General features: G+C 43.9%; 1 protein-coding gene across 8 annotated transcripts in view; it reads left to right on the top strand.

The window, feature by feature from the left end:
• The window catches only part of ARHGAP17 (Rho GTPase activating protein 17), a 97,664-nt gene that overhangs the window by 44,123 nt on the left and 39,182 nt on the right, over window positions 1-14,359 (top strand). For all 8 annotated transcript variants that reach the window (XR_011252708.1, XR_011252707.1, XM_069570378.1 and 5 more), the window contains exons 3-7: window positions 1,297-1,401; window positions 6,777-6,850; window positions 7,656-7,767; window positions 8,002-8,078; window positions 11,637-11,748. Coding sequence is in view for 6 of the 8 variants with exons in the window: in XM_069570378.1 (XP_069426479.1) it covers window positions 1,297-1,401; window positions 6,777-6,850; window positions 7,656-7,767; window positions 8,002-8,078; window positions 11,637-11,748 (480 nt within the window). In the remaining 2 variants the exon portion in view is untranslated. The remainder of the gene's footprint in view (window positions 1-1,296; window positions 1,402-6,776; window positions 6,851-7,655; window positions 7,768-8,001; window positions 8,079-11,636; window positions 11,749-14,359) is intronic.

The raw sequence follows: 14,359 nt of genomic DNA, 5'->3' as shown, positions 1-14,359 counted from the left end.
GGGGTTGCAAAAATCAGACACAACTTAGCGATTAAACCACCACCAGTGGAAAATGGAATCACGTAAAAATGGAGTTTTCTGGGTTTCTCCCCCGACCCTGCTTTTATGGCCAATGGAGAATGTGTATTAATTTTCCAATGCCTTACAATCAGGTCATTATAATATTTGGGACAAGTGATGTGGCATCTGGTCCTAAATAAATGAGGCTACAGATTGGGGTCCTGGTAGGGGCCCCAGGTCTGAAGAAGGGCTGCTTGAGAAGGAGGCCCCAAACCATCTCCTCGGGTAAAATGTTTTGGGGTAAAAATATATTCTGCTTGAAATCTGTTGATTTTTCTTTAAAATAGAAAGCATCCCTAAGGGCCTGCCCTCATTCTTAATGAGTCATCAGAATACACATTTTTGGCATTCCTTCCTGTAAAAAGCAGCTCTCTTTGCCATAAACAGCCATATCCCAGCAATAATATTTTGGGAAGCTAATGATGATGAGTGGGCCCCCGGAGTCAGAGTTTCTTACTGTTGGCTGTCCATTTTGCTTTAGAGGTTTGTTCTAAAACAATACATAAATAAAGGCAAAAACACCCCCACCCCCTGCCATCCCAAGCCCAATAAGGAACAATAAGGAATAATTATGAAAATGCTGATCTCAAGTGTCAGTTGCGGAGCACATCTTCTGACTTTTCTGTCTGATGTACTGTGTGTGGAGGACTCCATTGCCACAATCTGGAGAAAGCTGAATGCCCCCATGGCTTTCCCACTTGGCAATGGGCCTGGGGCTGGCCTCAGCCTGTTCATCTGCAGTGCTGCTGGTTGGACCTGGGGCTTTGCTGGTGCTGTAGTTAGTGTGTGACTTGGCCACTGCTCATCAAAGAGCAAGCTCTAGTCAGGACTGTCCCCTCCTCCTGCACATGGAGTCAGCCTTTAAAGGATCTGAAGCTTCACTGCAAAACCAGGGGCCGTTTTGGCCTCCGGGAGGGTATTTGACAATATCCAGGGACAGTTTTGATTGTCAGAAAGGGGCAGTTGGATGCTACCAGCATCTAGTGGGTAGAAGCCAGAGATGATGCTGAACATACCGATAATGCACAGAACAGCTGCCCCTAGCCCAGAATTATCCAGCCCAGTTGTCAGTAGTGAGAAACCCTGGTGTAGGTGCATGGGAACCTTTTCCATTTACACCCGAGAGCTGAAAAACTCGATGGCAGGACACTTTTCCCTGCTTGCATGCAGACTGCAGGAGAGGAGGCTGAGCTGGTTCCTGAGCCCCGCCAACCACTCGTCTGTCTGTGTTTTCAGATTGAGCGGCGCCTGGACACAGTGCGCTCCATGTGCCACCATTCCCACAAGCGTCTCATGGCCTGCTTCCAGGGCCAGCATGGCACCGACGCAGAGAGGAGACACGTGAGTACCGGCTGGGGCTCGGAGCCTGGCTCCCGTGTCCCTGAGAAGCTCCTCGCCCTTTATCAGTTGATTTTTCCCAAGCAGCATCAGAAGTTTTGGCTGCAGGCATGAACCTTGTATGGCCACTCACGCTCACGACTCGTGCCTGACCATAGCGTTCTTTCATGCTTCCCTGAGCTGAAGGCCCTGCTCACACTGAATTCTCCACAGATGCTTTTAAAGAGTGAAAGTGAAAGTGAAAGTCACTCACTCGTGTCCGACTCTTTGCAACCCCCTGGACTATACAGTCCATGGAATTCTCCAGGCCACAATACTGGAGTGGGTAGCCTTTCCCTTCTCCAGGGGATCTTCCCAACCCAGGGATTGAACCCAGGTCTCACATTGCAGGCAGATTCTTTACCAGCTGAGCCACAAGGGAAGCCCTTTAGAGATTGTACTGTCAGTTAGAAATCCTTTGACGGCAGAAAGCTGAAAGCCTGTCTTGAATTATCTGCTGCTGCTAAGTCGCTTCAGTCGTGTCCTACTCTGTGCAACCCCATAGACGGCAGCCCACCAGGCTCCCCCGTCCCTGGGATTCTCCAGGCAAGAACACTGGAGTGGGTTGCCATTTCCTTCTCCAATGCATGAAAGTGAAAGTGAAGTTGTTCAGTCGTGTCTGACTCTTCGCGACCCCATGGACTGCAGCCTACCAGGCTCCTCCATCGATGGGATTTTCCAGGCAAGAATACTGGAATAGGTTGCCACTGCCTTCTCCATGAATTATCTGAGAAAGTAGAATTAACTGACTTACTAATTGAAAAGTTCAGTAGTTGGGATGACTGCAGGTAAGGCTTGGTCTAGACTTTCAGTGATGTAACTAGGGCCTCAGTTTCCTTCTCTCCTCCTAGCTGGCTTCAGTGTCTGCTTTATCCCTCATGTGCAGGCTGGCTGCCAGCAGCCTCCACGGGCCACCTGCTTCTTTGTGCACATCCAACTGGAGTAGAGAGCATGTCTTCTTGTAGTGTCCTTAATGGAGTGAGGAAGCTTCTTTTTTGCCATACCATTGGCAGGTAGAAGTCCCTTCCCATTGCACCGATGTGCGTTGGGTCACATTCTCCATTCCTGAACAACCTCCTCCCAACCCCCACCAGTTACAGTGGGTGGGGGTGAGTTTGGGTGAGGAGATGAGACTTGCTGGTTAGCTGAAGTTAATCACGGCTCACCCCAATTTGGACTGTTGTCTTACCTCCAGCTTGTAGGCTCCATCAAAACCAGAATAGATCCTCAGCAGGCCTCAGGATGCTGTTATAGGCAGGAGGAAGGATGAGCTCTAGGAAATAATCCGATGTCTACTCCAGGGTACATTTGTTCAAAGCGTCCCGGTCCCCATGTCCCTTGAGCAGAGCACAGCAGCTTTGTTCATCAGGCGGTTCCCTCCTTAGCGTTACAAGTTCCCAGCCTATGAGCGTACTCTGACCCTTAGAAGCCCAGGTAACTTTAAAGTGGGAGTTTCGATGGCTTTCAGGGAAGCTATGATTTCCCATATTGTTTTATTTGTCACTAGATGTGTCATAAGAACTGGTGGCAGATGATCTGTGTCATCTCCTTTGATATTTCCTACACATGTTTCTGGCCAGCTTGCCATCAGAACCAGGCCCAACCCACTGGTCCTGCCACCACTATGCCTTCACATTTTCCTGCCATGGCCTCTGTTCTGCTCCCCTGTTAATACCATCCCCTAAGGGTCTTCCATTCATCTCCTTATTCTCGCCTTCATACTCCTTGGGGCCCCTCCTCTCCTCATGGCTCCTAACTAATGTGTTTGTTCAGGCACCTGTAAACCATGTTGTCTTTTTTTTTTTTTTTAATTAAACTTTTGATTTTGCATTGGAGTATAGCTGATCAACAATGTTGTGATAGATTCAGGTGAACAGCGAAGGGACTCGGCCATACCTATACAGGTATCCATTCTCCCCCAGACTCACCTCCCATCCAAGCTGCTGTATAACATTGAGCAGAGTTCCCTGTGCTCTACAAGTAGGACCTTGTTGGCACTTGTAAGCCATTTTCGATCAGCAAAATACTGCCTCCCCTGGTTGTCTATTTCAGCATGCATAACCTATTCTTCCTTCTGTGTTGACCTGTGAATTCCACGCCCCCTATTATGCAGTCCAGGGTATCTTATATTTCCTGCTTGTCTTATCCTCTCCCTCCCATAGCTGCTTGATTTGCAAGTCCTGTGATTCTGTCTGTGTCTCTGTCTTGAATTCCTTACCTCCACTCCATCTTTACCACCTTCACCTACATGCAAGGCCCAATTACCTCTCATGTGGACTGTTCAGTCACTTCTTGAGCTACATTGTCTGCCTTTAATTTCCTTCTTTTTCTAGCCTTTCTTCAGTGTGATCACCAGAGTTGGTTTCCTCAAGCACAAATTGATCCTGACTTCCCTGGGGGTCCTGGGGTTAAGACTCTGCACTTCCAATGCAGAGGGCACAGGTTCGATCCCTGGTCAGGAAACTAAGAGCCCACATTCCATGCAGAGAGGCCAAAAAACAAACACAAACAACAGAAAAGTTGATCCTGTTATCCTTCTGCATGATTTAATATTTTATAGATTACACTCCATTTAAAATTGTTATAAAATATTGGCCATTTTCTCTGTGCTGTACAAAATATCCTAGAGTCCAAGCTCTGTAGAGGACTTGTGTGTGCTCACTCACTCAGTTGTGTCCAACTCTTTGAGACCCTATGAAGTGTAGCCCACCAGGCATCTCTGCCCCTGGGATTATCCAAACAAGAGTACTGGAGTGCGTTGCCATTTCCTTCTCTAGGGGATCTTCCTGACCTAGGGATTAAACCTGCATCTCCTGTATTGCAGGAAGATTCTTTAGCACTGAGCCACCTGGGGAAGATGACTTGAGCCCATCATAATCTGATCAAATTTTCCTTATCAGTCTCACTATTTCCTGCTTCCTCCCATTCATGCTACCGGTCATTGCCCTTCACACAGAGTTGTCTTCTTGTTCCTTTGGTCTACTTTGAGACACAGCCCAGGACCAAGAATGGACACCAGAGGAGGAGAGGGGTAGTTACAGGAGGCTTCCTGGAAGAGGCAGTAGCCTAGCTGTAAAGGAGAAAGAGTGTCAGGTGATAGCCCTCTTCAGGCAGCAGGGGCAAAGGTGTATCACCCTCATTTCTGAAACCTAATGCCTTAGCCTTCATTTTCCAACCTCAAATCAAAGTGCCCAAGACAGGCTCTGAGAATGTCTATAGTCTGCACGTGGGAAGAGGAGTCACTATGGAAATGACAGGTGATAGGTGGCCATCAGATGTCAATCATGTTGAGAAAATCACAGCAGTCTCTCAGGCTCGAGGAAATACCAGAGGAGCCTCCCCCAGTCCCCATCAAAAGCTTACATGCTTGGAGAGAGGCAAGAATTGGAGGGAAGAGAGACGTAGCAGGTGGCCTTCTCAACCCAAACTTCTCAGCTTATATTGTGGGTCATACATGTTAGATCTGAAATTATTTTTGAGCAACTGGCGTGCCTTTTGTAAATTAGGAGACCCTCAGCCATCTCTGTGGAGGTGTCTGATGTGAATAGACAGCATCTTCATTAATCAGCTCAAGCGTCTAATGAGCGGAATGTCTGTAATCTGGACATTAGGAAACGGGATTGTTGTGCTTGGGAGTCAGGGCATGGAAACCACAGCTTAGTTACAGCTGGGTACTTGAATGATACGTGTCAAAATAAACTCTTCTCTTTATGATTTGTTTCCCCATAGACCTCTATCTAGAGTTGTACAAAGTATATTTCTCTTCCTTATTGCATTGAGCATACATTAAGTTCCCTTAGAAAGGCAGCATCACTAAAAGGTATGAATTATCCTCTATTGTGATCAAGTGTACTGCCTGTTTTCTTATATAGCTTCCTAGTCTAGAAAGGTGAAAGCCAGAAGCGTCTCCTTGTAGGACAGATAAAGCCTGTTGTTTATTTGAAAATAACCTGATGGGGAAGGGAATTGGATGAACATATTTGTTGTTATTATTTTAATTTATTTTTTATGTTATTTTGTTTTATTTTTGCTGCACCATGCCGCATGTGGGAACTTAGTTCCCTGACCAGGGATCAAACCCATGACCCCTGCATGGAAGTGCACTGGACAGCAGGGAAGTCCCCATTGTTACTTATTTTTAAATTTAAATGTACCATTTTGAATGGGCTGTCCATTTACATGGTCAAAATCCATAATATTCAAGTGAACGTAACATGATGTCTCTCCCACCTCTGTTCCCTGGGCACCCAGTCCCCATCTCCAGGACCACCAGTAGTAGGAGTTTCTTGTATAGCCTTCCAGAGAAATTCTATAAGTATATTGAGTGGACCCCTTTGAAAGCAGGAAAGGCAGGTGCTGTGCATGAGGTCGAGGCAGAGCTATGCCACAGCAAGGTGAACCCTGGGTTTTAAACCTGAGTGCTGTTCCTACTTGGAAGGCAAAATGACATGAGGTACTACAGCATTGAAAGCATTTTTATTAGCAGTTTATGGTGTTATGACCAACACCATACGTGCAGCTGTCCTGGCATCTTCTGCCCATATTCTGAGATAAACCACCAGCCAGGTATGGACAGACTCTGAACCGGGGCTCAGGCCATCAGCACCAAGGTCTGGCTCCATGCCCTCACTGGGGTGCCTGGTCAGGCTACGTAAGCACCCTGGGCTTCCCATTTCCCAGCCACACTATGCGAACATTAATCAGATGACCCTTACGGTCATTTCCAGCTGAAAAACCAATCTCTGATAGGAACAGAAATGGTTTTATGCTTAAAAATCTTTTTTGGATATTTAGCTTGATATTTTCAAATTTTTAACTGAAGCAAAATCTTTATAATTACAGCCAATGTAAGAGCCAGTTTAAGGATGAGTATTCTAGCAGTTTTTGAAATTTGAGCAGTTCATGGCATTTATTTGCCATGATAATCAGAGGGCATGATCTGTGTCTTATGTCCCATGTCCCTAGTACGTGGGACATAGTTTGCTCTTGATTAATCAGTGATTATAGTAATAGCAACAACAGTAATAATAGCAGCTTACATCTACTAAGTACCTACCATGTGGGTGGTTTCTTGACCTTGATATATCTCCTTTAGTCAACAGACAGCCCTAGGACCCTTGTACTGTTAGCCCTAATTTCCAGGCATGAGGAAATGAACACAGAGGTTAAGTCAGACAATTGATACCTTTGAAACCAGAATCTAAACCTAAACAGGTATCTCTTATCTGTGCAGTGTACCTGGAGAAGAAACCAGTGATTGATGATCTGACGCAGGTAATTAAGAATGGGTGTCAACTCTAATGAAAAAAAGTAAAACCCCATTGTCTTCTGCCTTCCAGAAAAAACTCCCTCTGACAGCTCTCGCTCAGAATATGCAGGAAGCATCAACTCAGCTGGAAGACTCTCTCCTGGGGTAAGAATTGACTGCTATCAGAAAGAGAGCTGAGAGCCCTGTGGGTTGGTGGAAGTGGGTGGCTGGGGGGCGGCCTCCTGTGTGACCAGAGGAACCGTGAGTGTGATGGCATGGCCCATCTGCCAGGGGATCGGCTTAGGCGCCAGGGGAGGCCCCTGGGATGCTAGAGAATCTTTCTTTTAATAGAAGCAGGGATCGATGCTACAGAGGGCCGATAATGAAGTAATTGATAGGTTAGTGTTTATTCTGCTGAGCCTGTCAGCTCTCTCCTGCTGTAACACAGGCCCTCCTTTCCCAGCTGGGTATGACTTTTGGACTTTTCAGCCCATTTCCAGGGTCTGCCATGCTCTGCACCCTGTAGTTCTCTGTCGTTCTTTGAAGGGCACTGCCTAGGCCGTGAAGACAGAAAACAGATACAGTGTAATGAACTTCACTATTATTTTCTAGCAGACAAAAACCAAAATAGAATAATGAACTTGATGTATGTTTTAAACGATTTTCAGAGTGCTTTTGAGAATACTTGGTTGTCCCCTGATCCAAGGGCCTAACCTTTCAGTGAGTCGCCACCTCACTGTTTACACACATCCCACCCCTGCATACACACAGTGTACCTGAGGTAGTCTTGTTCATTTTAAAGAACAGGCCTGTGGACTCACGCCCTAATAAATTTATAGCATTTTTAAGGCTCTATCGTGGAGCGCCCTAAGGTGTTCCCATCGTGGGGAGTGTGGAGCTGGCTCTGTGGGCTTTGGGGGCCAGATTTAATGGATGTACTTGTGTTGTTGGGGCATCTTGTTTTTTAAAGGAAGATGCTGGAGACGTGTGGAGATGCTGAGAATCAGCTGGCTCTGGAACTCTCTCAGCACGAAGTCTTTGTGGAGAAGGAGATTGTGGACCCTCTGTACGGCATCGCAGAGGTGGGGGCTTCAGTGGGGGCTGGGCAGGGAAGGTTCGCTTGTACCTGAAATTTTAACAGTCAGTGCTTTTGACGTGTTTGCTTCTTTTTGGATATAAGGGGAGTAAGCGGAGGGTACAAAATCCTTTGCCTAAAGAGAAAAAAACATTTGTAAATAAAGATTACACTTTCAAATGTTAAACTGAAAATCCTGGAGCTCGTCCCACATGGTGTGTTGGTGTGTTCTTCTTTGCAGGTTGAGATTCCCAACATCCAGAAGCAGAGGAAGCAGCTCGCCAAGCTGGTGTTAGACTGGGACTCGGTCAGAGCCAGGTAAGATAAAGCCAAAAAATAACCCATAATGCGGTCTTCCATGACATCCCCCTCCTCAACACAGATAAAGACCACTGGGTGGACAAAGCGGAAGTCGCTGCAGACTCACACACCTGACTGACTGAGTCACAACCCACTTACACCTGCTTTCTGGCCCCATTCTCCCAGTGGGATGGTGTTAGAACACCCTGCTGTTAATCAACCAACAGTGAAAGGAGACAGGAAAAAGAAAAAAAACCTAAGTGTATTCAGGGAAGAAGAGACAGTTCTAAGAAAAACTAAGAGCCTTGCTCTTGGAGTAGTGGAGTGTAGGAATAAATAGATCTGTGACCTTAGCAACCGCGAAGGGTCCCACTGTGTCAAGATACACTCGTGTGCTTTTGATTATTTTTCACAGTCAAGGGATTCTGTGCTCCACTCCATCCTAGAACAGGCATTCCACTCCATCCTAGAACAGGCATTCCTTCACGTTGCACGTGCTTGTGGAGAACAGACAGGACTCAAGGAAGGGAGTAAATGGTCCTTGCTTCCCAGAGCATAGTTTCATTTGTTAATTGTCATATTTTATCGAACGTCTCTTCCCCTCCGACCTTCCTCTCATCTGCACTTTCCTGTGGTCTCTTTTCCACAAGATGAAAGCACTGCGGAAAGGGGAACTCGGTTTCCTTCCAGATAAAGGGAAAGAGCCTGACTGTAAATTTTAAAAACATGTAAGAAACTGCTTATGTTCTGCCAACAACCAGAAACAGGAAGAACTATATCTGAAGCTGTGTCTGCAAACAGATTAAAAAGCACTTTTATCTCTAACTCATCACTGCAGACCTTGTAATCTATTGCATACTCAAATGTTTTACTGTATCAGAGAAAACATCATGCAATACATTCAGAAAAGCTGGGAAAATAATTCAAAATACAGTATAATTAACTCAAAAATAGAAAGAAAGAAATGCTGTGCTCAACAGGGAGGAACTAAGTAAAACCAAGTAACCATCCCAGAGGGCTGGTGTCAAGTGACCTGTCTGTCAGTGCTCCGGGCTCCAGCCTGAGCTCCATCCGTGAGGGCGTTTGTATCGATGATTCATATGAGAAGCATGGGGATAAGGGAGATGCCCTTATAGGCCCGATCCTTTCTTATACCTTATACGGGGATTGACAAGCTTTTTCTGCTAAGGGCCAGATAATGAATATTTTCAGCTTTGCCACCCAGATGCTCCCTGTTCCGGCTACTCAGCTCTGCAGTTGTAGCATAAAAGCCCTGGGCAATGTGTAAATGCATGAGCAAGGCTGTGTTTGAATAAAACTTTATTTGCAAAACAGGTGGTTTTGCTGAGCCCTACTTTGTTAATAGTCGTCATTGCGCTCTTGTGAACTAGATGTGGTTATTTCTGTTTGGCAAATAAATGGAGACACAGCCACCATTTACTGACTTTCTGTGTGTCAGATGCTTTTACCGCAGGTTGAGAGAGTCTGTAACAGGGCTGCATTTCCTTGTTTCTAAGATGCCATGGAGTGTCAGATGCACCACTGATTTAATACCCATCTTCAAGAGGGAAATGAAATAGAAACACCACTGTATTAAATGTACAAATCAGTTGGTAAGACACATCCTGATATAACAAATGTTGAGGTGATAAAAGAGACATCTAGGGATTAACACGTGGTGAAAATGGTGATTGCCACCACCTACCGGGTGCTTGCCACATGCCAGTTACACATACGTGATATGTCAGTTCTTCGATTCTCGCACCAGTCCCTATCAGTCTGCCTGTTCACGTTTTCAGCAGACATGAAGTAGATCTTTACTGTGAATCAGACTCTGTCGGATACTAAATGCAGAGACCCTTCAGTGAGGGTTGTTGGGGGACGGGGGTTAGGAGGTTATGTGATGTCTCCTACTTTGAGAGGAGACTTGTATTGCAGAGACAGGAGGGACGTGCACATGGCGTGTCTGTGACTCGCTTTGGCCCTGAGACATACTAAACAGCAGAGCTAGGATTCTGAACGCAAAGTCCATCATCGTCTTGCCATCTGTGTACCTGTGATTAGAATCTTGTGGCCAGATCCAGTATCGGGGAGTGCAGGCTGCCCAGTGGTAGATTTTTGCTGAAGAAAAGGAAGAATATTTTTATGGTTAACTGAACAAAGCTGTGAGTCACTCTTGCTGGAGTTGGTTGAGCAATATTATAGATGCCTACCTACCCGCAATTTACATCTGCAACACACGTATCCTGTAGGAGATTTCAACACTGATTCTTCGTCCTGCGTTTGTGGCCCCGTTCATTTAATGATGAGAAGCTGAAATAGATGAATATTTCCTTGTTAGTTTTACTTATTCCTGTTGTTTTTCCCTAGAGGAAAATGGCAACAGCTAACATCAGGTGGGGCTCCGTCACGTGCACACGCATATACACATATGTTTGTTCTCTCCTTTGTTGCTTAGGACATTTCTGGCATGCAAATGGTATTTGTTTTCTTAGTTTTGCAGATGAGACAACCTGAGGCACAGAGAGGTTAGACCATTGCCCAAGGTCACACAGCTCATGAAGGCAGAGCCGAGCTTTAGACTTGAGCCTATCAGACTTCAAAGTCAATGCTTTTTCCATCGCCAGCTTTGCTTTAGCAGATTTACTGAAGCCTCGTTGTGAAGGAGGGCACCATATCAGGAGCATGAAAGAGTGGGGCAGAGCCTTTTGAGGGCAATGCAGTCATCTGGGAAGCTGGATAAGTTGCTAACATGGGTTCTCATCTGCATCCTTATAACATCCATGTTTAAATTTGAAGTGCTAGAACTTTCCACAATAGCAGGTATGTCCATATTTAAAAAGAAGTCAAAACACACTTGAAAACCGAAGAGAAGTTGTTTTAGAGTGTTATTCCCCATGCATCGGCCCCCCCACCGCCGTGACTATTGCTGTATAATTTGGGGGAAGGGAGTCCTTTTGACTTACTGTGAAAGGAATGTAAACATTCCACATTATGTTTCAGATTTGCTGTAGCTGTTGTCTTTGGAGTATTAATCCTTACAGGTGATTTTAATTCTTAAAGTGCTTTCACTGCTATCAATTACTAGCTCCATGACTGAAGTTCTGGCTTTCACTTGCTGAAAGTAGTCACAGGTCAGGACAGTTGTTGGCAGTGTTATAAGGGGTCCTGAAGAGCAGCAACGGACCCCCAGTGGCACAGGGAACGTTCCAGATCAAAGAAAGAGAACAAGGGGGTATTTCATGGCGACGATCCCAAGATTGGACGCTAGAGGAAGAAGTTCCATGGACTGATTTCCAGCAGTGGGGCTCGCAAGAGATAAGGTGTGTCAGTTCTGCTCGGAGTGGACAGCTCCTCCCGGCACTTCGAGGGTCCGGTCCCAGCGGGAAGCCTGCGTCACTTCCACCAGTTTCCTTTCTTAGAGGATAAGCTCCAGAGAAGCTGGCATCCTAGGTACTGACACCCCAGATAGAATCAGTTTTGGGAAAGGAATCTGTCTCTGCTAGGTCCTCGACTCCATAAGATTGCGTATATACAGTGGCTTCTCAGATAATACCTACCCCTGTGTTTTTGTAGGTGGAACCAGGCTCACAAATCTTCAGGAACCAACTTTCAGGGGCTTCCATCAAAAATAGATACCCTAAAGGAAGAGATGGATGAAGCTGGAAATAAAGTAGAACAGTGCAAGGTAGGAAAATTCCCTAAGGAAGGTGTACTTAAATCAGTCTTTTGGTTTTTGCAAGTGATGGATGAAAGGTCAAATATTGCAAATTATTTAATGTCTTATATAATTCCTGTTAGAATTCCCTGAATGATATTCAAGGTGGTTTCTGTTTTCTTCTTCCTGCTTTATTTTCCAAGACTCTACATTGCTTTATAATCAGAATAAAACATTATTTTTTAAATTCAAGTAGGATATTTTTTAAAAACTTGATTAAAATGTCTAAGCTTATTTAAAACAAAGATTTTAATAGATATACCTATGGCTGGTTCATGTTGATGTATGGCAGAAACTAATACAATATTGTAAAGCAATTGTCCTCCAACTAAAAATAAATAAAATAAAAGAATGGGGGGAGATAAAGGGAGAAAACTATAGACAAACATATCATAAAAGTTATGGGCATTAAAATAATGCAGAGTAAGCACAAAAACAGAATCATATAGGTTTTCTAGAATGAATGCTATTATGTTTAAGGTTGAATATATAGTCATAATATGTCCACAAGAAAGGGAAGGATTATTTTTAAGATGTTGCTAGGACAATTGGTTTCTCACTTGGGAGAAATATAAAATTTGTATCTCATAAATTAAATTCCAGGCTAGGTGGTTAAGTGATCTTATTCTCTATGCATTTATCTACGAAAATAGATGTTTATTCCAAATGTTATTTAAAGTGGTAAAGAAACAAGTCTTTGGTGAGTCTTAGAATCATGGCCTGAAACTTTTCCTCCTCTTATTATTCACCGTTTTCCAAAACTGGCATTAGGACTGGGTATTTTGGTTTATTCAGGTTATGCTATAATTCACTTTTCAAGATAAGAAACCTTGGACAATTTGCAATAAAACGACTTGTTGAAAATAGTATAGTGGGTAAGGATTAATACTGAAGTCATGCCATACCCTTTGCATTTAAAAAGATGGTAAGCACACAAATGCTTCTGATAAAAGCCTCACATTGGCTTTTTCTTGTTTAGAGAGTTGTAGCTTTGCCATTGTTGTTCATATCTGGTCTAACCTAGCTCTCGGCTGCTGGTTCCTTATTGGAAATAAATCTGGCTAGCAGTTTGGGTGTCTGACCTGGTGCATTATGGGCTGATGTCTCTTCTCTGAACTTCCACACCATGGCTTGTCAGAAAGTCAAATGGTGAAAACTTAGGAAAATATTTTCTGTCTCCTCCTCTCTTTATGTTAACTTCTAGTTCCCTAAGATAGTTAGGAAACTATTTTACCTACTATGAAACTACCTACCTTTAGGTAGTTTCCTAAGATATAAGTTCTGCTTCACTGATTCTCTCTTTTGCTATGTGTGATCTGATGTTTAATTAACATCGAGTTTTGAATTCCACTGACTATATTTTTCATTTTAAAGTTCTAATTCTTCAAGTCTGCCTTTTTTGATAGTGCATTATTCTTTTTTAATGTTTTCAGTCACTTATGTATGCTTAAGTCTTTGTTCATTTTGTTTTCTTAAATTTTCTGGGAGAGTTTCCTTTATGGTGGACTGTTTCTCCTTTATGGTGGACTGTTCTTCAGTTTTGTATCATGAGCTTATTTTAAGAGGGACTTTATCTGTGGGCCTTCTTGGGATTAGGAGTCAGTCTCCCAGAGAGTATTGCCAGCCCAGGGCAATTTTAAACTAAACTTTCTCATTTTAAGGATTTCTAGACCATACATATAATCAACTCAAACTTCAAACCCTCATGAAAGTAGATCTGTGTTTGAGAACTCTCAGGGAAATGTTTTACTCTCCTAGATCCAGAACCCTATCCAAAACAGAAAGTAGTACACTAAAAAAAAAATATATATATATATATATGTGTGTGTGTGTGTGTATGTGTATATATGAAATTTTGAAATATGGATATATCCAATTGCCCAACTTATCAGTTTTAAGCGAATTTTTATGTAAGTAATTCATTTTGTTGTTGTTCAGTCACTAAGTTGTGTCCAGCTCTTTGTGACCCCATGGACTGCAGCACACCAGGCTTCCCTGTCCTTCACTATCTCCCAGAGTTTGCCTCAAACTCATGTCCATAGAGTCAGTCGATGATGCCATCCAACCATCTCATCTTCTGTCACCCCCTTCTCTTGTCTTTCCTTCCAGTGAGTTGGCTGTTTGCATCAGGTGGCCAAAGTATTGGAGCTTCAGCTTCAGCATCAGTTCTTCCAGTGAATATTCAGGGTTGATTTCCTTTAGTATTGAGTGATTTGATTTCCTTGCTGTCCAAGGGACTCTCAAGAGTCTTGTCCAGCACCACAGTTCAAAAATCAATTCTTTGGTGCTCAGCCTTCTTTATGGTCCAACTCTCACATCTGTACATGACTAATGGAAAAACCATAGCTTTGACTATGCAGACCTTTGTTGGCAAAGTAATGTCTCTGCTTTTTAATATGCTGTCTGGGTTTGTCATAGCTTTTCTTTCAAGATTTCCATGAATTCTTTTAATTTCATGGCTGTAGTCACCATCTGCAGTGATTTTAGAGCCCAAGAAAATAAAATTTGTCACGGTTTCCACTTTTGCCATGAAATGATGGGATCAGATGCCATGATCTTAGTTTTTTAAATGTTGAATTTT

Source organism: Ovis canadensis, chromosome 24 (genome assembly GCF_042477335.2).
Source record: "Ovis canadensis isolate MfBH-ARS-UI-01 breed Bighorn chromosome 24, ARS-UI_OviCan_v2, whole genome shotgun sequence".
Taxonomy (NCBI): domain Eukaryota; kingdom Metazoa; phylum Chordata; class Mammalia; order Artiodactyla; family Bovidae; genus Ovis; species Ovis canadensis.
Note: the sequence above shows the minus strand (reverse complement) of the source record. Positions and strands in the feature narration are given on the sequence as shown.